Source organism: Pleurodeles waltl, chromosome 8 (assembly GCF_031143425.1).
Source record: "Pleurodeles waltl isolate 20211129_DDA chromosome 8, aPleWal1.hap1.20221129, whole genome shotgun sequence".
NCBI classification, from domain to species: domain Eukaryota; kingdom Metazoa; phylum Chordata; class Amphibia; order Caudata; family Salamandridae; genus Pleurodeles; species Pleurodeles waltl.
In genome coordinates, this window is record NC_090447.1 from 1,132,198,174 (window position 1) to 1,132,224,323 (window position 26,150).

The 26,150-nt window shown below is 42.4% G+C and overlaps 1 protein-coding gene across 4 annotated transcripts in view; it reads left to right on the plus strand.

Moving 5' to 3' along the window:
• The window catches only part of NAA16 (N-alpha-acetyltransferase 16, NatA auxiliary subunit), a 476,406-nt gene that overhangs the window by 18,321 nt on the left and 431,935 nt on the right, over positions 1-26,150 (plus strand). For all 4 annotated transcript variants that reach the window (XM_069205334.1, XM_069205337.1, XM_069205335.1 and 1 more), the window contains exon 2: positions 10,859-10,943. In XM_069205334.1, the coding sequence (XP_069061435.1) occupies positions 10,859-10,943 (85 nt within the window). The remainder of the gene's footprint in view (positions 1-10,858; positions 10,944-26,150) is intronic.

Below are 26,150 nucleotides of genomic sequence, written 5' to 3' on the forward strand. Positions count from 1 at the left end.
TCTACTCTATCTCTACCACAGATGTGACTCTTATAGTCTAAAATGCACACTGGTTTGCGCGCTTCCGCAACCTGACCCCAAACAGTCACAGGTGAAGTAGTTCAATCATGAATGGTTGTCAGCATGTGAACATCGCTCCTGTCTGAAAATCTCAAAGAAGTAAATCACTACGCAAGGCACTGCACTGTCCCCTCTGAAGATTTTTATATACAAACTCCTTAGCGTGGCCTTTTTGGTTAGAGTGGATTGTGCCACAAGCAGCAGTGTCTACTTTGAACAATTCCTTAAACAACTACACAACAGTGTAGAAGTTATCCAAATATAAATGGTGACCTTTGTGAAAAAGTCCTTTACAAGATCCCACACAATTTTCTCGCTGACTTCCAAAGTGGACTTATAACCAGGTTGGTCAAAAGAACAATCCCTACCAGTGCACGCCCTGAAATTAGCAGCATATACATCCAAATTTCATAATGTGCCCTCTTGCTAGGAATGTACTGTCAATAAACCAAACGGCTCTTTAACAGGACCAAAGACTCATCCAGAGCTATTTCTTTCCCTGGCACATATCTATGAAATGCAGTCTACAAAACGATGAAGGACGGGCCAAATCTTGAAACCAGCCAAAATAACTGCTCCCAATAATGGACATTACACCCCTGACACACACATACAAATATACAGCTATCCCTGGTGTCTAGTGGCTCACTGCCCCCTTAGATGGCAGTTTGACCTAAAATATAGCGATCTGCCCCAGGGGAGCAGAAATGGCCACAATTTATGCTTCAATAAGAGGGGAGCGATCCTTGCCTAAGGGGCCCCTCTCCAAAACAAAAGAAAATCCCTGGTGGCTACTGGGTGCATTCCTGCTGCGGGATCGTGTCCCAACCCACGATCCTGCAGCAGGAGTGCACCGCTTCAGGCAGGTCGCTCCCCTGCACCGCTGCCTCCGCTCCAGGTGCCCGTGTTTTAGGAATCTTTGTTTCCCGCTCCCCTCGGCCCCTGCTACTGCATCCCCGCCCCCCTCCCGCCTCTTCATTTCCCTTTTTCCCGCCGCTGCGTCCCTGCGGCCCCGCCCCCTGCTGTCCCTTTCGCTGCTCCCCTCCCTCCTCCCCCTTTCGCTGCTCCCCTCCCTCTTCCCTGCTGCCACTCCCTCCCACTTCCCATCTTATGGCAGCTGCGGCGCAGTGAGGAGAGCGACCCTTGACCCTGCTTCTGGCAGGTCGCTCCCCTGCACCGCTGCCTCTGCTCCAGATGCCCGTGTTTTAGGAATCTTTGTTTCCCGTTCCCCTCGGCCCCTGCCGCTGCGTCCCCGCTCCCCCTCCCTCCACTTCAGTTCTTTTTCCCGCTGCTGCGTCCCTGCGTCCCGCCCCCTGCTCTCCCATTCACTGCTCCCCTCCCACCTCCCCTCTTATGGCAGCCACGGCCCACCCTCGCGCCACTCAAACAACCCTCGGACATCCACCACAGATCCAAGGCCAGCTGGTTCACCCCGACCTACAGGCCTCCAAACGGGAATGCCGAAGAATGGAGAAGACCTGGCGTCTTGTACCTACCTAATCCAACCATATCGCCCTCAAGACTGCCATCCGCAAACATCACCAGCTGATCCGCACCACCAAAAGAACTTACTACAAAAGCTGCACAACAACAGAGGGCTATTCGGCATCAGCAAAGAACTCTCCATCCCCAGGCCCTGCTCCTACGAACCCCTGCCATCACAGGAGCTCTGCAACTCCCTCGCCACAACAGCTTCAAACCCCACACCCACCTGCCAATCACAGACAGCCACGAACCCAACGCACCAAGCAACATCAACCCTCTGTGCGCCTGGACCCACGTCAACAATGAAGACTCCACCAACACCATGGCCTCCATCCACTCCGGCTCCCCCTCAGACACCTGCCCACACCAGATCTTCAACAAAGCAAGCGACATCATAGCCCCTGACATCCAAGCCGTCATCAACAGCTCCTTCGAGACAGCCACCTTCCCGGAGAGCTGGAAACACGCCAATGTCAACACCCTGTTGAAGAAACCCAAAGCGGACCCAGATGAACCCAAAAATTACCAGCCCATCTCCCTCCTCCCCTTCTCAGCGAAGGTCATTGAGAAAATCGTGAACAGCTAACTGTCCGCTTCCAGGAAGACAGCAAATCGCTCGATACCTCCCAATCCGGATTTCGCAAGAACCACAGCACTGATACCGCACTCATTGCTGCTTCAGATGACATCAGGACCATGGTCGACGAAGGCGAAACTTCAGCGCTCATCCTCCTGGACCTCTCCGCAGCCTTCGACACCGTTTGTCACCACACCCTTCGAACACGCCTTCACAACGCCAGGATCCTCTGCAAGGCCCTCAACTCCTTCTCTCACCTCGCTGCCAAGACCTGGAACTCCCCACCGCTCCACCTACACCAGACTCGGGACCTCCTGACTTTCAGGAAACGCCTCAAATCATGGCTATTCGACCAGTAGCCACACCCCCTCCAACGCCTTGAGACCCTGACTGGTGAGTAGCGCGCTTTATAAATTACGTGATTGATTGATTGCAGAGACACACTGGGGGGGAAAGTAAAAACTCTTTCCTTTCCCCTGGTGCCTCTGTGCCTTCCCTGTTCCCTCCCTGGAAGAAAATGTACCTTACTCCTCAAAGACGCTGAAAGCAAGTGGCTTCCAGCACGTCCCAGCAGCTTTTGATAATGTCGGTGTGTGGCATATGCAATAATGTCATCAGATCACCAGGTTAGGAGTTAGAGGTGGCAGCAGTAGCGAGTCCACTGCCATCCCTGGTGGGGGCATATTGTGGGGGGATTTGAGGGTAGCACCAGCGTTCCCAGCACACATGGGTGCGAGGATGGCTTAGAGCCTTCCTCAGCACACGCCCACCGTGGCCGAGGAGGGCTCCAGGCACCGAAACGGTTAATAAGGCAATCATTTGCATTTTGCTGGGGACTAGAGTAAGAGATTTTTTTTTTAATGAGGTCATATACACAAGATTTTAAGTGCTTTTTTTATTTTTCATTCTTGAACTGTACACTGATCCTCATTAGGCACATCTCCTTAGAATTTGTTTTAGTTCACCCCCGCAACCTGTACAGCTTAGTTGGGGGCCACATTGTACATTCTTCTCTACAAGGAGAGCTATATACTTACTAGGTTTGTCGATTTCTTCCAGTTTGAAAATATTGAGCACATGGATTTCTAATGATCTTAGGATTGTAGAGTGAATCAACGTTCACTTTTTTAAAAATAGATAATTCTAATTGTTATGCCCTATGTCTCTGCCTTGATTGTTTTTCTTCAGATTGTTTACTTCCTGTCACCCCCCTCCCCTGGATTAGAAGGGTTGCTTCTTGATCTACTTCCTTAAGAGCACAATTAACTTGTTGTGCACCATTCACCTGAACTCAAGTCCTTAGATGCAGTATCGCTAATATTAGGTATATTTGCTTTCTTAGACCTTTTTCTTTAACAGTTTGTGGCCTGAGAAGATTGGGCTAAGCAGCTTATATTGTATATTTGAACAGACCCATTCATAAAAGATCTTGCAGAACATGCTCTTCATGATGGTCTAATATGCAGTTCCAACATGTTTGACAACGAAAATAGTGATAATTTTATAGTGCCCAAATAAATACATTAGGCTGACATAGTTCAGAATTTGCTCCTCACACAATTCGTTCACCTCAGGTTTTCAGTGGGATCTTACTGTGTGCTTTTACCAAAAATAATGCAGTTGGGTTTTATAGACCACTGACCAACAAAAGTATGGAATGTATACCAATGTTTGTTTTTGCAAGACTGCCCTACATTTATGTATTTACATAGATTTCTACTTAATTCAGAACTAAAGTACCCCTCCCCCCCCCCCCCCACACCAAGCTCCCACCTTGCCAGACAAGTATTGGCTGACTGTTTTTGCCTTGAACAGAAAAATACCAAATATATAAGAATGTGAAGGCTGCCTTTGATGCAGTCACACCTTGGATTATCTGATCTCCCACAGTGGTTTCAGTTGTGTGCAAACCTAAAGTGGATTTTGAACATTGCTGACGAGCAACTGTGAAAATAATTTAAACAATCTCTTTAAGTCTCCGGAGGACTTTGCTGGATCTTCGATGGTGTCTCTTCAGCTTTGCCTCAGGAACTGTGATGGTCCAAAACCCTTCCTTTCCAAATCACAGAGTCCCTTTTTTCACAACAGTGAGAACTACAACACTGAATAGCCAAACCCAGAAGGCTAGGTTGGTATGAAAGCGACAAGCTGCATTGACAGTATCGGACACATCTGCACTGTACCTCAGTATTGTGCTCCTTTAGAACTGCAGAGATACTTTTTCTGCACAGCACAAATCTGTGCTACTTGTACTGACCATGGACACCTCATCAATATTTCTGGCATTGATTCTTCCTCCTCTTCTGCTTTGACTACCACTTGCTGTGACTACTATGAAGCTTCTGGCATATCAACTTTAGCGTAGTCACTCCAGTGCCTACATGGATCAAATGTCTCAGTCAATCTGAAACCCTTTGGTGTTTTCTGCAGTAGTCTGGCCTATATACATTTTTAAAAGGTGGAAGTTTTGTACATGAGACGTCTGAACTGACTTCCATTTGTTATCTGGATTATCCCTACTCTCCCACTTGTTTATGGATTCCCTGCGTACCTGCAGGCCACTGCGTGACCCTCTCACTAATCATGAATTTTACTTTATGTATCTGATCTTGTTTTTATTTGTGCAAATTGGCCATTGCATTATGTATTCTCAGTGTTGCTAAAGGCATGGGTAATACCAGTTGCGAAGGACATTTATATGTCGAGGAGCAAATGATTTCCTACTAGTTTGTGCTATTATGAGATACTAAAGCACATCAAATTTGTAGTTGAATGGTTGGATATGGAATGTTGTGCAACTGCTTACTGTAGTGCATAGGCTTTAAGTCTCTACCATGTTCTTCCATGACCTTAATAGAATATTCTTAGTGATTGTATCGCTTTAGAAAGTGAAAGTTCTGTCAGAGACCTTTGTTATCTTAATATAATTTTTTTACGTAATGTAAATGGTGACTGATGGGTAAAAGGTTTGAAGTAAACAAAACAAAATAACTTTAATAATCCATACTCCACACACATCAGATCACAGCACTGTTAGAGAAAAGAGAGTCTAAACAATTACGTTAAACACTAACAACGCTGACAAAATAGGGAATATTTCCATCATGGCTGTACAAATTCCCACCTGATAATGGTGCTTCTGTTTTATAGTTGTGGCTATAGACAGTTGCAGCTGTTCGGCTAACCTATGTTATAAATTCCTCAACAAAGCACAGTACGTGGTACAGAGAGAGAGAGCGGTTTAGGGTCACCCACTTCAGCTATTAGTTTTCTTGTTTTGCCATTTTTACAGTTGTGTTGCTTAGACAGACTGCCCATCAAGATGTTATGTGTATGGTTATTGCCCAATTTTTGTTTCCATTGATTTTTGGTGATGGGGCTCAAGTAGTTCTACTGTTAAACTCAAAATAGTGGGTGTTTGATGTGTTTTCTTTGCTGACACATTGATATGTTAATTTCTGGTTCATAGTGTTTTTTAAGTATATGCTGTTTGAACGCATTAGCCTAATATAAATCAGGGTGCTACTTACTAACCACACTTGCAAGTTAATTTACTTTTCTGGTAAAGAATGGTGACATTTTGGATTTGCACCTTTTTTTTAAAATCACAAACGTAAAGATATACATACCCATAAGCTTGCTTAAAGATGTTACAAAAATACTGTTCCTTTAAGTGCATACTATGCAACATTTTGCTTTGTATACTTTCTGGTGCACCACTTAGAATGCATGCTCCATCCTCTTCCTGTTTTTCATAATCTTCTTCTTTGAATATACTATGCAACTGGTAGTTGCAGGCATTTCAGGAAAGAGACCCTAATCACCACCTATTATATTGTTGTAGCCCGAGATGTTGCGTCATTATGGGATTTGTCTTTCTTGATCAGATGGAAGCACTACACACACAGTCGCTCATTTATTACAAAACACTTCACTTAACAAAAAGCCAGACCCCTTGGCTTTCTCAGTGAGTGTTATTCTGTCTTTTTAAGTTATGCTGGATGGACATCTGGAACTCTCTCCTGTTTGCTCCCGTTCATAGCATTGTGGAGTTATTTTAAAGAAGACCGTGATCAGGGCTTAGAACATGACACCATGTGGGTAGGGATAGAGATGCTACTATTCCGCTCTTGCTTCCTGAAGAAAGGCTGCTGATGCTGGTGAGCCAGCATCCTTGGGGTCATAAAAGGCAGCAGTAAAAAGGAAAAGCGTTCTTGCTTTTGGGGAGGGTAAAGACAGCAGAGATGAATCTGGATGGCTGGCAAGATGACCCCTCTCCTTCCTGATTGCAGCTGTTCAAGATGGCAACCACTGCAACTTTAACATGAGGTAAGGTGGTACAAAAAGTGATGATGGATGACCGAGTATGCCAAAATAATGAGATACCCCTCAAACCATGGGGCCAGGTTTCTACCATCCAAAAAGCTCAAGGTTCCTCTGGTACATACTTAAAAACACTCATTCACTCCCCAAACAGAATGCCATTATTCAGTCAAGTGCAATACCATAGGAGTTTGTAAAATCATGGAAAACTTTAATTATATTCTAATAATATTCATACAGATAAAAATCTTATTGAATAAAAACACAAATACACCAACATAACAAATAAAGTACACAAAACAGTACAAAAAAGGGGAGAGTTTTAAAGACTGTCCACTTCACCTTTCGTAATAACACATGCTCCCACTTCAAGTGTCCCTGTATCTTAATGGGTATGTTCAGTAACATATAATCATCATCCAGGCACTGTAAGTCATGCTTTTGTATTCCGCCAACACATTTTGGTGGCCTCTTCGTGTATATGCCACCTTCTTCAGGACTAATAATTATATATCTCCTCCCAACGATATCTATAAAATCATGTAACAGACACATTACAATTTAAATTTTCAATATTTCGAGCACACTTTAAAAAGCGAGCAATTTTATATAGAACTCATTAACAATGAATATCATTTTTTTTAGTAAACAATTCAAAAACAAACATTTCTCATTATCCTGTGGAATTCCATATTAGGCATACACCTGTCTCATATCCCACACATCATTTTCATAAGCAATGTTCAACTCGCCCACCAATTACAATAATACCAATCACTCATGATCCACAACATCAAGAACACGTATTTCTCCCTGAACCGCTCATCCATGCCCAGCCGTCTCTAATGTGCTTTACCCTATTCACAACTATTGAGGCACCCACAAGTCCCAACTTACTATTTCTACTTTCTCCAATCCCTTCTCTTAGTGGTGGCAGATATTTCTTTAAGGTACCTAAGGGAAAGGCATAAGAATTGCTCACATCTTCCTTATTAGACCAATACCTAAGTGGCTCATTAAACAAACAATACCCCACTTCCAACCTGGAGCATCCCCCTATACTCAATTTTGATACACCATCCACGCTCCATGGGTCAAACAGCAGTGTTGTCAATCACAGCAGTGGGTGAAATTTTACAGTGGTACCGTCTTTTGACCATACAGGATTACCAATGTAGTGTCTCAACTCTGTGCCATGTAGAATTCACAAACTTCCACCCATAATTCACCAGAATATGCTTTTTACTTTCACTTACAGAATTCACCGATCGTGTGCAATATTGAATCTTATAGTACTGTATCCTGAAAAAGGAATTGGATTTCCTCAAATTAAATAAATAAAAAATATGTGACATAAACATCACTCCCGGATTTTCCAAAGCAAGGCTTAAATAGTCTGTGTAAACCCATCCTTTAATTCAAAAAATCCATTTTGTGGAACTCGCCTCCTATTTCTTAACCATTGCGGCCTCCCGGTCTAAGCTCTTAAATCATTTGTAAAACAATCTTGTCAGTGATTTCCTATGTATGCCTTCTAAATACCGTTAGTCTGTGACCCCACTAATTGGAGATCTGAACTGTATCTTCACTAAAATAAAAACTCCATATCTCTGCCATATTGAAGTACTTTTCTAAATGCGGCCTGCTTAGTATTTACATGATCTAGATCTCTCACTCTTCATAGTGAGAATTTCATATCATGCTCATCTTTGATTACTTTTCTGAAAACAACTTGCCTTGTGTTAATCTATAACTCGGCATAGCTTACCTGTTACACAACACTTGTTGCGATCCACAGCTGCATAAAGAGGCTGACTATAATATCTTCAAATACTTCTTGTTATCACATCAAAAAAATATAATAAAAATGCCTACAGAGCTATTTCCAAAAACATTTACATGACTGTAAATCTTATATTTTTTCTCACTCTCATTGCCTATCACAATCCCAATATTTATAAAGGATAGCTAAACATTTTTAACTAGTTATCAACCACTCCACTCACCACTAAAATCCTATAGATATGTCTTTTAGAACAGACCCTCAAAGCATAGTTACTATAAACCCAAAATGTATTATGTAATCGGCTGCAAATTAGCACTGTCATACTTGTGTGTTATTGTGGTTCAGCAGGAGGAGGAACATACATGACAATCAACTGACCAAAATGTCATGGAACATATCTGTGTCTGGCTGAGATTCATTGTAGGCATTTTGGTTGTTTGAAAACATGATCAGGATATCCTTGTAGAAAACAATACATTTCTTAACTATAATCCGAGTAACATTGACTCACTATGGATCTAAGACAGACCAAGATAGAATTTATGGATATCCTTGTTAGAGTATCTAATAGCCATCTAATAACTACCACTCGTTGAAGTCTAACAGCAGCAAATACTTTTTTGCATACAAGCTCTTGGCATCAAACTCCATTTATGAAAAGTATACTTACCTGTGAATTTGTGCTTACAATACATAACTGTAGCACACTTGAATTATTTCTATAAGAAAGTGAAAAAAAACCCAAAGAAGTTTATGAATCTTGGATATAAATGTGGTTCGCTTGCAAAATTAAAAGCTCAAGCACTAGACAGAGAATCCTTGCTCTAAGATAATCAGGAGAAATTATATTAATAATAATAATAAAAGTCAATTGGTCTAGTGACAGCCTTTTGCATTTGCTAATGCTTTTCTTGTAATGTTTCTGTAAGTCTTTACTATGAATATATAGCGAAGGTTGAGAAGATAGATAAATATAAACGGTTGAAAAGATAGATCAATAAAGATGTTTACTAAAACACATACAGAGGGTTGGATAGATTCTAGATAGGCAGAGATGTAGATAGACATGCAGATAGATAGACACATAGCTAGATGAAGGCAGACAGACTGGTACATACATAGACAGACATATAGGTAGACAGAAAGACAAACAATTAGGGTTGCATAGATGGATCAATAGAATCACAAATAGATGTCTAAAAAGATGTTAGACTTATAACCAAATACTCGAGTAGCCATTGGCAATTAAGTAAAATAATCACAAAACACTGGCACTTATTGATAAAAGACTCAAATCTAGACATCTCGAAAACACCACAAATAAGTTTTGGAAAGTTCCCAAATCGTAGGGATATGTTTATGAAATCACATTTTATAGCTGCAAATAACAGTAGCACAGTCGCATTGTGGTTACCACAGTTATCAAAAGCATTGCAAGTATTGTAACTTTGGGTTTAAAACATTCTTCATGCTTCTTGTTCCCACCCCCTTAAAACCACAGATTAGTAGTTGCTTTCCCCATTACTCATTGTCATTTTTTGATATTTTATTTTTATTTCCCCTCTCCGGTTCTGCATCAAGCACCTGCTCAGCCCCCCCAAGCCCACTGTCTATTATGCCTCTTCATACCCCTGTGTTGGCCTACCCCTTAAGCACTTCTCCGCTGCTAACTTACTACTCCTATGATGTTCTATAAAATTAAAATATATATATTTTTTTTAGCATTTATATTGCTGGTGGGCTGTTGATCATATTTACATAGTGTGTTTTTGATTAGTAATCCAAGATTGAATTCTCCTATCTTCAAACGGTAAATAAAACAAATAAATAAATTTAAAAAAAGGCTACTGTGTCATCGTTTATGCACACATGGGTCATGACTCATGCATGCACATAATTCATCTTGTAGGTCACCGTATCGTGATGCTTGTACACGGTCAAAACATTGCATATTTTTCAGTTTTTTTTTTAAACCGGTGCTGTGCAGCATTGACAACAAGCTTTTTGTTTGCATCGGCGAAGACATCAGGTCAAAAAGATGCAACCTATTGGTTTTCCCAATGCTCCTTTATGTAAGGTGGGGCATGCTGCTTGCAGTGCAGGAGTGCTTTGTGTAATGCTGACACACAAAGCCTGACCATAGTTTGACATGGTTTCTTGTCCCACCTCTGTGTTGCAAGATACACTTACATTTGATGAGGAATCACATATGGACTAAGAGTAATAGTCCTAGTAAGGACAACTCTGTCCATTGTATGCCCTTAGGGTAGAGAGTATCCTACTTCCATCCTGAAAGATCCATTGGTAATTGTACGGTACTTGAAACAAAACACAGCCTGTCACTGTAGAAAGTACCTGGTTATCAGAAGTCTTTTTAAAGTTCTTAAATGTTTTTTGTGATCAACAAACTAATGCTTTTAATAATACAAAGTACACAACAGATTGAATTGCCCAAGCACTGGCCGGCTACCAATCGTTGATGAAGCAGAGGGTCACCTCTTTTCCTGCATAATGTTTCAAAATAAAGTACTTAAGGCATGTATGGCTTCTGTTCTCTCCTAAAAATGTTCTGTAATGGGAAACGTTTACATTGACTTTAAAATGTCTATTTTGTTTCCTCCCCACAGAAATGTTACGAACAGAAACAGTACAAAAATGGACTCAAATTCTGCAAGATGATACTCTCCAACCCCAAATATTCTGAACATGGAGGTATAAGAATATTTGATTATTGTTGGTGTTTATTTCCAGATTGTGTTGAACCAGTGAGCTTCAATTTCTTTTTAATACTTGAACAAAAACATGCTTGCTTTTGTTGGTTGATGCTGTTCCATGTAGTTGTAACTACACTGCTCTCTAAAGCGGTGTATTTTACATGATGCTCAGTTACTAATTAAGCATCCATTTGTAGACTTTGGCATGGAGGTGGAGCAAGATTTGCAAGAGAAAATCCTGGAGAACTCTGTAGCTCTACTTTGTTGAGAAGCCACTTTGATCTCATTAACAAGTTGATTACATATATTTTGTAGGGCTTTAAGGCGATAGAACAAGGATACTTGCTTTATGTGCATTCAACACTAAAGGTATTTCAGTCTGTACTGATAAAACGAGGCAGGTAATTTGGATAGCTTTCCCAGTATTTTCTTGTAGTATCCAGCCCATGGTCTAACTTTAAAGTCTGGATTCTCAAATGTTAGCTGAGGTGCCTGAGAGTGTCGGTTCACTCTTTTGAGCTCGGATTTTAAGTGCAACATTGAATGCATTTTTATTTGTTTCTTGAGTTGCTACATATGTTCAATATTTGCTTCCCTTTGAAATAATTGTGCCACAGCATACCTTTTTTGAAATTCTATTGGTGGGTGAGCAAGGCAGGCTTGAGTCTGGATCAGGACAAAAGTCTGGTTCAAACATGGTCTAACCCAATTAAAAGATAATCCACATATGAACCAGGTCACTATCTTCTCAACCCTTAGCCCTTTATGTAAGTTTTAACGTAAAACTAAAGAACACAGAATGAGCATGGCTACAATAAATCATGTGCTTTTATTCCCACTCCCCATGTTTAGTGTATGAGTTAAATGGTAGGGCTTTCAATAGCCTGACTTAGGCTTTGGCTCCTAAAAGTAAGCCAGAATGCACTGGTTTGGCAGCTAACTCTATAAATCTCATCAACAATAGTGTCCCGTCAGCAGCACCTTAACTGTATATTTCAAACAAGTACACATATTAGACTGCACATTTTTAAGAGGGTTTAATGGTGCAGGAGAAAATTGGGACGGAGTCTAAATGGGGAAAAAGTTAGTTCAGGAGCCACAGCAACCTAAGAGCCTGAGTGGGCAACACTTTATTATACAAAAAACACATGTATACAGGCGTACCCATTTTATATAACAGTTTTCATATAATATGAGAAAACAAGGCTTTGCAGACCTCGCGGGTTGTTTGTACTGTTTCATTTAAAAATGTATCCAAGTTGTACTCTCTCAACGAATGGCTAAAAGGAGTCTCTTTTTTATTACAATCTTTATTAGGCTTGAAACATAGAAGGTAGATCTTACAGACTTAACACAGGTGGCAGCAAAGGTACATATCCTTGTTTTAGCCATTATATTCATCTTTTTATTTTTAAACATTTTCATTAATCGTTTAATATTGGTATAGTCCAGTACAGAGTTTGCAGAGAGCTGCTGTCTGCCAAACAAGTTTTAGGCTAATATTTTACTCCGTTTCGGTTACTGCCCGTCAGCTGTCACTATAGAAAAATGTAAAGCTTGTGAATAAGATACCAATATAGTAACTCTCAGCAATACGTATTACTGTGAGATATACATCTCTGACCTTGTGTATGATCCCCGTTACCACCTATAACCATTCCGCCCTGTAGTGCCACTTACCTTCCCTTCGTAGTTTGCTAGAGACCAGAAATCTTTTCTAGGATTTGGCCCTAGGAGATACTTTTGGTATGCACCAAGGTGAAATTAGCAGTTGTATTACTGTAAGTATATGATTAGGTTAGAACAATTGAGTATTCTCTGAGCTCAAAGTTATCAGCTCTTTAAGCAGAGCATCTAAGGAGGAGAGGGGGTGAGCAAATGTAATTTATTGGCTCCCTTGGTCGATTTACTCAAGAAGCATTTCTAGTACACACCAGGATTTAAGGTAATCTGTTATTATCTTTTTCACTGTCCTTGTAGGCTCCGCTTCTCCTCCCCACAAATCGCTTTGCTTTCCACTTGGGCCCAGGACTCAACCTCAGTTCTCTGTTCCTGTAAGAGTTGTGTTAGTGGCCATTGCATGGTCATTGTCTGCTTATGTAGTAACAGAGCCAGGTCAGTAAATCTTGTTGCTGCCTTGGCTTTCTGGATCTGGGTTGCATACCAAGCAGGCAACATTCCCCACACTCTGAATTTGATTTTCCTGTAACTTGGGAGACCACTTGCACCACTTCAGTCCAGAAATATTTAAACCTTGTGCAACCACATATCATATTAGAAAATCTGAAGGCTGGGGCAATATGCCAGGGCTTTGGGGGTAGATCTGATTGATCTTGTGTGGTGGAATATAAGCCCTATGTAGTATGTTAAGTTGAATAAACACAAAGCGGGTGGTTCAGGAAACCTTTTGTGGGGATTCCAAAGCCCTCTGCCATGCTATATCATTATAGACACGCTCTGCGTCTGTCTCCCATTTACTTTTATGGAACCATGTAATCAGTGTGTGTCTGTGCCCAGTTGTATTAATGTTTGCATTACTGGGTGTATTGCTGATTTGTTGTTCTTGATGGCCCATGTTTCCTCAGTGAGTATAGAATCCTGCCTGATAAGTGAGTAGCCCCTCAGTATATTCTGTGTATCAATAAGTGTCTCGAAGTTTGAATCGCACACCTTCATAGAAGTTTCCTGCTGTGCTTAATCCAGGCTCATCTCATTGAATTTCCCTGCAGGGGTGTCACTGGTACATATAGTAGTTTTGGACATGCTTCACCTCAGTCACATTATCTATGTTTGAAGTAGAAGCAATGGATTTCTCTGGGCTCTAGTGCTCATGATGAGTATTTTGTGCATATCTCCTCTGTAAATCTGTTCTTTCCAAAGTCCCACTTCACGTACATTATAGCCAGCTATCCAATATGCCACACTGGAGCTGAGCTGCCATGCAGTATTCGTGAAAATCAGAGGCTCCCATACCAAGTCTTTCAGAATGTAATTAATTTGGCCAGTCCCATCTTCTGCCTCCCCGTTCCCCATATCAGTTTCACTTATAGAGTATCCGGCAGGGGTGTGGAATTTTTAAAATAATCTACTTGGCCAAGGGACAAAATGCTAGTGAGATCTACACGTCCTGAACAATCCACCTGTCACACCTACTTCCTACATCAATTATAAGGGCTGACACAGAAACATGTAATATGTTTTTTGTTTTGTTTTATTAAACCAGTAATTATTCAGTGCTTTGTAATCATGCTAAAGAAAAACTTGAAAAGCAGCTACATTATCCCTATTATGCAAAAGTATAGAAATTGTATAGGAATACAGCAGTAAATGATCTTGCATGACTAGCTGCTCTAAGGCTCCTTATTGACAATACTTCAGTAGTTATGATGTATGTGGCCTCTTATGTCCTCACACATGCTTTGTGCTTCCTGTTGTAAGCCAGAGATCAATAGCTCTGCTGAGGCCATATTCCCCAAAGTTGGGCCCTTCTATTTTAAGAAGCATTAGATCTTGGAAAACATTTTGATTTAACCGTTTTCTTAGTGGGTTACTAATGACATTCATTGCAGAAAACACAAGTTCAGCTTCTGCTGTAGACACACTAAATGTGAATATCGTCTCCACAAGCTTTAATATATTTGTTAACGTTGAAGGTTTTGTTGCTAGCAGTGTGGAGTATGCAGGCAATACAGGAATGCCTTTGCTCTGAAAGCTTTTCATATGGGTTTTAAGTCCACAAAACTCATCTACAATTTCCAACCACTCGTCTGTGGTGAAAAGTACTTAAAAATGTTGAACAATTGCCTCAAAATCAGAAAGCCCAGATTTATACAGTTCCTCTCTACTCTCTGGCCATAGTGTTTAAACAAATGCCTGAAATCCTTGAACTGGCATGGAATTAAAATTTGCAAACCTCTCCTCAATGTACTTAACTACACTGTCAATGAGCTCACTGTCACTTTGGATTGTTGCTGCTGGTGGACAGCAGCCTGATAACTTTATTTCCCAGCCATCAGTAGAAATGTTTCCAAACTTTTTTTCTTCAGGGTGGTACAGTTTTTTGAACTGCTGCATGTATTTGCCCAACTCACTCTTAAGGCCTACTAGGGTCAATGCACACCTCTCTACAGCAGGTGGAACATGCAATAAAAGCAGTTCATTAGACTGAAAGAATTCTGAAAGCTTCAGAACATCTCAGGCTGTAAAGTTTTTTTTTTTTATAGATTTATAGCTAGTTACAATTGAGAGGTACTTTTTTGCCTTAGCAGCAGAATCATCACTCTCAGCTGCAACCTGTCCCAGGTGTAGAACCACTGTCTGCAGGTTTTGTTGCATGGCTGCCAAAGCTTGGGTTTTGCTGGATACCCATCTAACCTGTATAATATCAGTGAAATGTGCAAAGTTTTCATCAATTATTCTTTAAATGTCTTTTTCATCTCGTTGCCTCTTAGGACTATACCAGTAACATTTGAAAATCCATTTCAAAGATTCTTCAAACTGACAAATATAGGGTTTGGATTTTACAGCGTCTAGAATCCCAAGCTGAAGTTTGTGAGCTACACAGTGGAATGGTAGAAGAAAAGGAATGTGTTTCTTTAGAAGTGCTGCAACTCCTCCCTTAGATCCCATTATAACTGCAGCACCATCAAAATTGACAGCTATTAGTGATGGGCCTGGATATTCTGAGGACCTCATACCTACTAAATCCAAAGATAACCTTTGGATTACTTAAGCTATACCATCCAGGACACCGTGAGCAGGAGCATGTTCAAGTGGAACAAGATCTGCAAATAGAGTGGAGGGTTTCCCATCACTGACTACTCTCACCAGCACAGTTTCCTATTCAATGATGGCACTATCTGTGCTTCCGTCTGCAATAATGCAAATGAAGTTAGAATTTGAAACTATTTTTTTGATGTCCTCTCGAAGTATATCTGCCTCACATCTTATGAACTCTGAGACCTTTACACGGTTTGTATAATTTTCTCCCATATCCACACTAGCTTTCTTCATAGCCCTACCTATGTTTTCCATGTCTGAGAGTGGCTTACCTTGTTTTGCAATTAGGTAAGCTTTGTTAAAGAAGATGGTCAGTTTCTTTCTTTCTCTCCTTCAGCTTTTGCAAGGCTTGCATGATGAGGGGCTGCTCTGTAGGGGGTCTGGAATTTGAGGTACTTGCTCTAAGAGTCTGAGACTGCAAGGCCGTTTCTTTCAATTACTGGCGGTGCCATGAAACACATGTCATATGTGCCTTGCTAGTTTCATGAGCTCTAATTGGTTCAATGCGCAACTGGTCACTTCCACTTAAGAATGCATTTCTACCTGAACCTGAATAGCTGACTGCTACAGTAGGATATTTTTGGCAAATAGTGCAGTACATTTTTGGTCCTTCTCCTTCCTGGCTTTCCTTCAGGACTAGCCATGGCCAGGATTCCACCCAGTGAGACTGAAAAACTTGTTTTCTTTTTTTCAGCATCATACTTTTTGTTCTTGTTTAGGTTAGGATTATGTGGGGTGGTACAACACGGAACCTCAGTTGTTTTTTTTTGGTTTCCTTCTCCTGGCTTTTCTTTATCAGTGTCTTTACTTCTTTTGAATCCAAAGTTGAAAAGACTTTACTGAGACATATTTGCTGTCAACAGGACAAAGTGATCAAGTCTGATCACCATCCAGGAATGTAGAGCCAGTTGCAACAAGCCTTTCACATAGGAGACTCCAATAAATCTAGAGACAGTTTTCCAAACTCTCTGAGAACAAGGGGCTGAGGCAGCCTGCTACAATGAAGCTTTATGCTGCTATGGTTCGTAGTGATTTCCTGCCAAGTTGTGAATGCACTGAGTCTGGTGCTACACTGGCTGCACAGTAGACCTACAAACCAGGAAAAGATTTACACTAAGAACAAGGATGTGGGCTTTGGAAAAGGACAAGCTTACCTTAATGGGATTCAAATATACCATTCATGTTACCATAACAAAAATTCAAAACCATTAGAAATTATGTAAAATTGACTGCATAAGAAAGATACGTCTTGTGATTGATGTTACTGCTAGGGAGAGAGATGGAAGTTTTCGCTAGTGGCAGCCATAAAGTTAACGTACAGGGTTAATAAATATGCCTGCTGCACATAACAGATTTATATATTTTATGTCATAGTTAAGTGGATAAGTAAAGTCAGAGCCTTTACAAGTGCTTTCAAACAAATTAATGCATGTGAAAGAAGGCATTGGAAAGATGAGGGGCCGGGTGGTAGTGAGGGAATTCGAGGTAGTCATGAGGTGAGGGGGACACCAAAACAGTCTGTTACTCAGGGAGCCACCAGCGCTAAAGCTAGCCCATAACTGATGTCACAGTATGAACAAAGACAGTGCAGACAAGGTCAAATGGAGGAAATTGAGCAAATCCCAGCAGCACTTTTTGCTGGAATTTTTACATTTCCTGACCTTCGTCATTTTGAATGTTTGCGCAAGCTCACTGTGATGTTAAAGAAACCAAATTTTTACATAGCAGAAAAACAGCAATAATTATTCAATATATAAGCAAAGGCAATACAAAACGGACGCTGAGCAATCTTCTCTGTGCACCTACTTGATGGATCTGTTTACCATGTATGTCCACGAATGAAAGGCTGAGTTGGGCTTGCAGGAATTTGAAATTGTGACTTCCAGTCACAGGCAAGCAGGCATCTCACTGAGCCATCTCTGTAAGTTAACTCTGTCTGGTTGAGCCATAGTTTCCTGTCTGTAAAAATAGGGAGAGCTTAGAAGCTGGCTAAATGATTCTGTATTAAAACAGGACTTGTTATGTATAACCCAGAATGCCCCACGTCTCTTCTCAGGAATACCAATTATAACCATATTGGACAGAAGCACCAGTGGAAAGTGTCCAGCGCCTCGACTGCTCTTTCCCCTCTACTTCCATGTGTTTGGGCCAGAAGCTTGTTCAGCTTTGTCTAGCTCCGCCTAACATACTATATTCAGGAGCCTCTTTTATATGTTTTTCTGCTTAAAAGAAATAAGCAAAATCATAGTGTCTCCTAAATGTAACGTCTTTGAAAAAAAAAGTTTTTAGGGTTGTACGCAAACAAATATACTGGTGCCACTAATGACTGAGTTCATTAAACCACCAGTAGATTAAATCAAAGTGTGTTTAAAGTAGAAAATAGTTTGCAGCTTTCTGTTTTAATGAGACAGGCAGTATCTGTCTTTATAGAGTGTTCTAGCCTCCCCGCCTCATGAAAAGGAGACTCTGACTGTATGATGCGTAAAGGAACATTATCCAGGTGGCATATGATTTCCTACCCCTGCTTCACCCCCTTTTGCCTTCCCAGGCCATTACGCAGGCAGGCCATCGTCATTTCACAAACATACATACGTACATACGTACTTGTAATGACGAGGGCCTGCCCTGCCTAATGAACACACGGGGAGCAAGGCCCTTTACTGTTAAACAAGGACCTAGATGCCTGTGTTATGATTAGGCAGGGCAGGCCATCTTCATTACAAGTACATACATATGTGTAATGACGATGACCTGCTCTGCCTAATGATCACACGGGCAGCAAGGCCCTTGTTTAAACATACGCGAAGGCGTACTTTGCATACATTTAAACAAGGGCCTTGCTGCCGGTGTGATCATTAGGCAGAGCAGGCCATCGTCATTACACATATGTATGCACTTGTAATGACGATGGCCTGCCCTTCCCAGTTCTTAATTTGTGCTTGATGTTTCTGGTGCTGAGCAGCGCCATTTATTTTTGAGGGCCGGCGCTTATTCTTCTACCCCAAGCATTTGCTGCGAGCAAAAGACACATATGGGAAAGAGGGATGAAGAGGAAACAAAAAAGCGTCACAATGGGAGAAAGGAGAATGCTGCAAAAGTGATCTGAAGGGGTAGGGAGTGCCAGTGGCAATAAATTATTAGAGATGGCTTCAGGATTACGCTGCCTCAGTATACTGTGAGCAGCCCCGGGTTTAAGAGGAGGGCTTTGAGCACCGGCACGTTTTAATTTACAATTTTCGCTGGCCCCTGCCTGATCACAAAGGCAGCAAGGCCCTTGTTTAACAGTAGATAAAGGGCCTTGCTCCCCGTGTGATCATTAGGCACGGCAGGCCATCGGCATTACAAAAATTTACGTACCTACTTGTAATGACGATGGCCTGCCCTGCCTAATGATCACATAGGGAGCAGGGCCCTTCATTTCCTGTTAAACAAGTACCTTGCTGCCTGTGTGATCATTAGGCAGGGCAGGCCAGGCCATCGTCATTACACGTAGTACATATGTGTAATGACGATTGCCTGCTCTGCGATCACACGGGCAGCAAGGCCCTTGTTTAAACGTATGCGTTTGCGTATGTTTAAACAAGGACCTTGCTGCCTGTCATCAGGCAGGACAGCAAGGCCCTTGTTTAAACATATGCAATTCACGTATGTTTAAACAAGGGCCTTGCTGCCCGTGTGATCGCAGGGCAGGCCATCATCATTACACCTATATGTGTAATGATGATGGCCTGCCCTGCGATCACACGGGCAGCAAGGCCCTTGTTTAAACATATGCGTTTGCGTACGTTTAAACAAGGACATTGCTGCCTGTCACACGCTCCCTGCAGCTCTTACCTCAGCCCTTGCCTTAATCTCCTCTGCCGCGCTGCTCGGAGACAGAGTGTTTGGAGGGGGCGGGCCACATATTTTTCGAGTGCGCCGCCGCGGGGGAGGGGAGCGCGGCAAAGCCCGTGCTCACTGCTAATTAATGATTTAATGTCCACTTGTCAGTCGGACAAAATCGACATTAAATCTTATTGCCTGTTGTGAAAATCAACATGGCTTGGGCGATATGATTTCCCCATCTTCTGATCCAGGAGTCCTAGAAGGACATTATAGTCATGGTTACTGGGGCATGGGGAACCAACTATGTGCTTCCTATCACTTAGTGATATCATGTGGCTTGGGTGTCTGGGTTCGAATGACACTGGGTTATAATGTGGCCTTCCCTGTGTGACTTGATGTTTAGGCATCTTGATTTTTTTTCTGGTACGTCGTCAGTATAGCTCTGTGAAATTTCCCATCACCCATCCCAGATCGTTCCGGTCTTGTGGGGACAGTCCTTAGCTTAATATATTACTTTCTTAAGAAGGAAAAAGTGGTTTATTCCACCTCGCCATTCTTGGATCAAGAGTCTTTGGATCTCCTTTTCTAGGCAATATCCCTCTTGGTTATCTGTCATTCCTTTTCTTTAAGGTGCGATTAATTCTGATAGCCCCAATGTCTTCCTGTATCTCTAGAAGAGTGATTTTGAATATTAGACTGATGGATCTACTTGCTAATTCTAGTGGGGAATACTTGATTTTTACGTTGAGCATAGCAGCATAGCATTATCTATTTGGGCTTTTAACCACGCCCACCTCACACCCATCACTGTTACTCGTTCATGGTCTTGCCCTTTAAAAATCCTTTGTTATCATTGGTAAATGCTTTACGTTTGTCCCTCTGAGGGGCGATTTGGTTACAGTCTTTGAAATCGACCCTGTTACATGGCACTTTTGCCGATACATTTGATCTGGAGTGAACGTCCTTTTCCTTTTGTGTGTCTCCTTCACGCTCATGGCGTGGTGCTTTAAATCGGCTTGCTTAGGTAAAACTTTTTTACTTTTCATTTTCAATTTATCTGGCAAGACAAATCTAGTTAGGAGTTTACAACGCTAATAGCTCTAACTCTAGCAAATGTGAGACCCATTGCAATATAAATGCTTTTTTTCCCAGTATGTTTGGCTTGTGAGACCACTCCATGTGATATGTATAAAGGTGCTTTTTGTGTCTTGACTGCATGTGCAAGTAGGGTGTGCACCTGTCTCTCTATTGTAACCTACTGTCTCTTGGGCTTTTAGTATTTTTTGTGAAGGTAGTTAATTGTACAAGTCTGAGAAGAGCTGATCTAGCCAGGTACGTGGTGCTATCTTGGCCCCTCCCCATTTGTTGTCTACAAAGGGGCGGAGGTCTTCCTCCCAGCTGCTATGAATGACTGTTTGGGTCAGGCAAGTTGGCGGCAGTATAGTCCTGAGATGCCGCCTCTGCTTGTTGTTTCCAGTGTTGACTTAACTTTTAGGAGGATTAAAGTCTGGGAGTTCTATCATTTTTTGTATGGTTCAAAGGCATCTCTTAATAGGAGCAAAAAGACATCTCTGTTTTGTCTCTCACCAGACGTAAGGTGAGGCTCCAGCCCACCTTACTGATGATAATGGAAGAAAAAGTCTATGTTTTGGTTTGCCTGGGAAGAATACACAGAGGGGAGGAGCCACCTGGCACCAGTTCCAGAGGTGGGCTTGCAGAATACACAGACCCTATCTGCATTCTTTTTTTAAATGACCCATTTTATTGATGTTAACTGGAAGGTTTCATTGTCACAAATGAAAAACAAAGAATGTAGCAACATCAAGAACCAGGCTCATTGTTCACTATTTTCAGCCTTAATATCAGACTGGGACCAAAACTACCTGTCAAGGTACCAGGATATATTTCCTTGAACTACGGGGTCCCATAGCAGTGAAGAACTGGAAATTTTTAGTGTGCCAAGGTTGGGCTCATTGACTACTGGCTTCTCTTGACCAGTTTTGGAGCCAGGAATCTGGGATGTTTTCCACACTTCACGCTGAAGAGTTGCTTGAAGCCTGCCTTAAGAGAAGGAGCAGACGGACTTCCAAGCAGGGTCCTAGAGGTACCCTTTTCCAAAACTGAAGTTGCTGTGAAAAGAAGGACTGCTAGGAGCGGAATTAGGTGACGCACACCAAAATGTTATATTTTGGAACTGAGACTAGCAGGACTTGTGTGTAAACTTTACTGCTTTTATGAACATTCAAGACATATTTTTCTTTGCGTGAAAACTAGGTTTGAGGGTAGCGCTCTGGTATATGATATTTTTGCTGCAAAATTGCTTGTCTTATGCTGAGCAGCCTAATTTAACTATGGTGGCAGAAAGGTATTAAAGTAGTGAAAGGTAAAGCCTGTATCAGGTAGTTGTAAAGATTTGTATAATTTGAGGTATAGGGAAGGTAAGTGATCCACATCTCAACAATTTCCATACACAGATCACAGTGAAGCATATTATGAACAAACTCATGGGGCTATCTGTAGGCAGGGAAACAGTGAGCCAGGGACAGCGAGCATTAGGCAAAAGATTTGGCCAGCAAGATCAAGCAATGGGAGGAATTTGAGTGGAAGTGGACGCAACCACTCACCAGCAATTCACCATTTAAGAAACTGTATTGATGCATGCTAATATTTCCAAACAATATTCATGATGGAAAATCAGTGTAACCATTTTCAACAAGATTGTGGGAAACATGAAAATAAAAAAGCCCTGGCAAAGCCAACCGATCCGACATTGGTCTGTTGGTTTAGTCACTGTGTGTCTTGTTTTGGCATGGCTTTTGAAACACTTTATTGTTCTGATAGCTACCAAACAAACATTGGCAAAAAGCAACAAAAACAATAATTTTGTCTCAAAAAGCACACATTGCCACAGTAGTTCCTAGCTCTGAACAAAACTTGGTTAACACCACACCTAATTGTGGGTCCAATTCTTAAAGAAAGTCACAACAGTGCACCCATGGTATATGTCTTTGCATTAGTGGCTTTTATGAATTCACAAGTATTTACAGATGTAGACCAGGGAATCAAACTCGTAGAAAATATTTGTGAACTGAATATAAGCGCAAGCAAGGAAAAGAGCTGGGGAAATCGTTATTAAATGCATTTTACCAGGATTGCACAGACTCAAAAGCATTCCAGCGCTGGAACTATTGCTTAGTACTTCCTCCAGCCCCAGTGTGTAGATCTGCAGAAAGGTGGCAAATAAGGAAATTGCTATAGCAGGGCTTGAAATTGCTAGTATTCAAGCCCTACTATAGTATTAGCCCTAGCAGAATTAGAGAGGCTATTACCAGAGCTCTTACTTAATAAGGTCACTGACATTATTTGTTACCACACTACATGGCACCAAAGGAACAAGTAGATATTTTTACAGGACAAGTTGTTATGAAGCAACCTGTCCCAAGGACCAGTAGATATTTTATTAAATTCCACACCCCTGCACCTGTGTGTGTGCTGCCTCGGGTGAGCATCCACTGCATCAGTTGAGGTTCTTTTAGCTAGATGCCGGCCATGCTAATGAGATCTATACATTCATTACAACAGCATAGATTGTTAATCTTTCAATCATTCCATTGAAAACATGTTCCAGATGAAGCAGTTATAGTCACTTTCTGCATTTTATTTTTAAATATGTTTATTAAATTTTGAATGTTTACATTGGTAGGATTGTACGGGTTCATTGCAACTCTACTTCCTCGCCAGCAGCAAAGGAGAGGGAGGAACAGCAGGATCAATAGTAATAAAACAGAAAATACATATACAACAAAATAAACAAACTAAAACCCCCCACCATACTCATAACAAAACTTAGGTCAAATATTGCTACAGTATATCTATTTAACTGCCGTGCTTCTTTGAAGGGGCGTTCCCTGTGGCGCCCAGTGATCCAGTCTCGGGGTACCTGAGTGATGTTGCCCAATGATGTTACTTATTAATTATGCTGAGAGGAGAGGAGCCACGTTTTATTTCTGATTGTTCGGTGTGGCTTGATAGTGTGCGTTGTGCGCATGTTGTTTGTGTGTGTGTTCCTCCCCGGGCACCAACTGTGAACAATGCCGGTCTCTAGGGAGAGGATGTGGGCTTCCAGTCCTCCCGTGAGTTGTATTGCGGGTTTGAGTTGGGTGAGCTGGCGCTAAATGAGTACTTGCCGAGTCTGTACTCTCCCGTGATCTCCACCTGCTTCAAGGCGGGCTCTCATTGTTTTTGGCCTCTCGTCGGGTAATCAGTGTTTCCCAGGTTTCCTTTCCCGTGTGGTGTTGTCCCGCGCGTGCAAGTTTGCTCAGTACCACAGCCTCTGTCCTAGTCCAGCACAGTGTGAGGGAGTGCCAGGCTTTCAGATCAGGGGCCCTGGACGCCTTCCAGTTCATTGCAATCAGTCTTTTGTACAACACGAATGCTAGGTCTACAAACTTATGTAGGTGTCTTTGTTTCTTTTCTCTGACTCTCAACCCTAGCAGGCAAGATTTGGGGTTTGCTGCGAGTGTCAGGCCTGTTAATTCCGCTACCACCTCTGTCAATCCTCTCCATTCCCTATGTATATGAGCGCATTCCCAAACCATATGATAGAAGTGCGCTTCTGAAGCACCACACCGCGGGCAGGCAGGCAGGCGTCGACCCGGGGAACATGCAACGTATTCTAGCTGGAGATAGGTATGTTTGGTGCGTGTAATTGAATTGTGTGTAGCAGAACCTGGGGTTCCTGGACACCCCCCTGATGTGGTAGAGGGCCTTCAGCCACTCCGTTTGCGGAATCCGGTCAGTGAGGACTGCATTCCACCTGTCCCTCGTTCTCTCTAGGTTGAGCTCAGAAGGTTTGTTCAGAGTTTTGTACAAATTTGTCACTATTTTTGTTTGGTTGTCAAAATGCAGCATGTCATGTAATGTGGGAGAACACTCAGGTTCCCTATCCCCCGCTGCCCACGTCTTTTGGATCAGGTGGCTTATTGCATAATAGGACAGAAATTGCCCGGGGTTCACTGCTGTGAGGGCTTGAATAGCTTCAAATGTCATCAATTTCCCTTCTTCGAAGCAGTCCCCAACCATTATTATTCCGGCCTCGGTCCAAGTCTTGAGTGAATGTAAGCCCACCGTGTTAGCACAGCCCGGGATCGATCCTAATGTTAGGAGTGGCGAGTATGGAAATCTTTTATGTCCCTTTTGTATGTATGTTTGCCAGCACGATTGCGCTACCTTCATTAGTGGTTTACCGGGTACCCCCCTTGGTGTTTTATTCTTTAACCATCTGATCAGTGGTGCCCCATTGAGCCGCGCCAGAAGCCATTTGGACTCGCCTGTGCTGGCCTGTGCAACCAGTTCAGTATCCACTGTAGTTGTGCAGCTGCATAATAAAGTTTGAAGTTGGGGGCTCCCAGCCCGCCCGCAGCAAGCGGGCGCTGCAGGGTGGTGAGTGCAACCCTTGTCCTGCCGCCGCCCCATATTAGTTGCAGTAAGACTGCATTCAGATCCTTGAAGAAACTCCTGGGGACCCAGAGAGGCAGCGCCGCAAAATAATATAGTAGCCTAGGCAGCAGCAGCATATTTGCCACCGCCACCCTGCCCAAGGGCGACAGTGGAAGTTTGGTCCAGAATCTTAGCGATCCCTTCATCGAGGCTAGTGCTCTCCCTAAATTCCCGTCTCTAAGGTCTTCGTTTTTGTGGTATATATGCACCCCCAGGTATTTGAATGTGTCAAAGCACCATTTCAGACGGCCTGCTGGGGCATTCTCTTGTCTTGATGGGGACCATTTAGTTAACGGAAATATACATGATTTGTCCCAGTTCACCACTAACCCCGATAAGTCCCCGTACTTAGTTAGTACTTAGTTAGTAGTGACATCACTAAAGGAATTGTCTCCGGCCCGTTTCGCACGTATATTAGCGCATCATCTGGGTACAGCGATATGCTGTGGTGTAGCCCACTCCTGATCACCCCCCATCTTGCCTGTGTAGCACGTATTCGGTTGGCCAGCGGCTCCATTGCTATGGCGAACAACAGGAGGGATAAGGGACAGCCCGGTCTGGTGCCTCTTGTGAATGGGAATCTATCTGATATGACCCCGCCTGTTTTTACCCTGGCTTGTGGTTTGGTGTACAGTGTCTGTACCCACTGTATACAATTAGGCCCTATTCCCATGCCCTGCATTGTGGCAAACAGAAAGTCCCACTCCAGGGTGTCAAATGCCTTCTCGATATCTAACGACAATACCATCTCATTGTAAGCCTCTGGGGGAGTGTCCCCCAGTACTCCTAGAAGCCTGCAGATATTTAAGAAGGTGTTACGTTTTGGGATGAAGCCGTTTTGGTCTTCGTGTATCACAGTTTGCATTAGGGGGGCAAGCCTGTTGGCCAGGATCTTGCCTAATATTTTGCAGTCTAAGTTCAGGAGAGATAATGGCCTGTAGGATTTAACATGGGTGGGGTCGCGCCTTTGTTTGGGGAGGACCACCACCATTGCCTCTCTTAATGTAGGAGGTAGAGTTTTATTGGCCCATGCCTCCTAAAACACTTTCAGCAAGTGTACCTTCAAGTGTGTCGAGTATGTGGAGTAGTATTCTATTGCAAG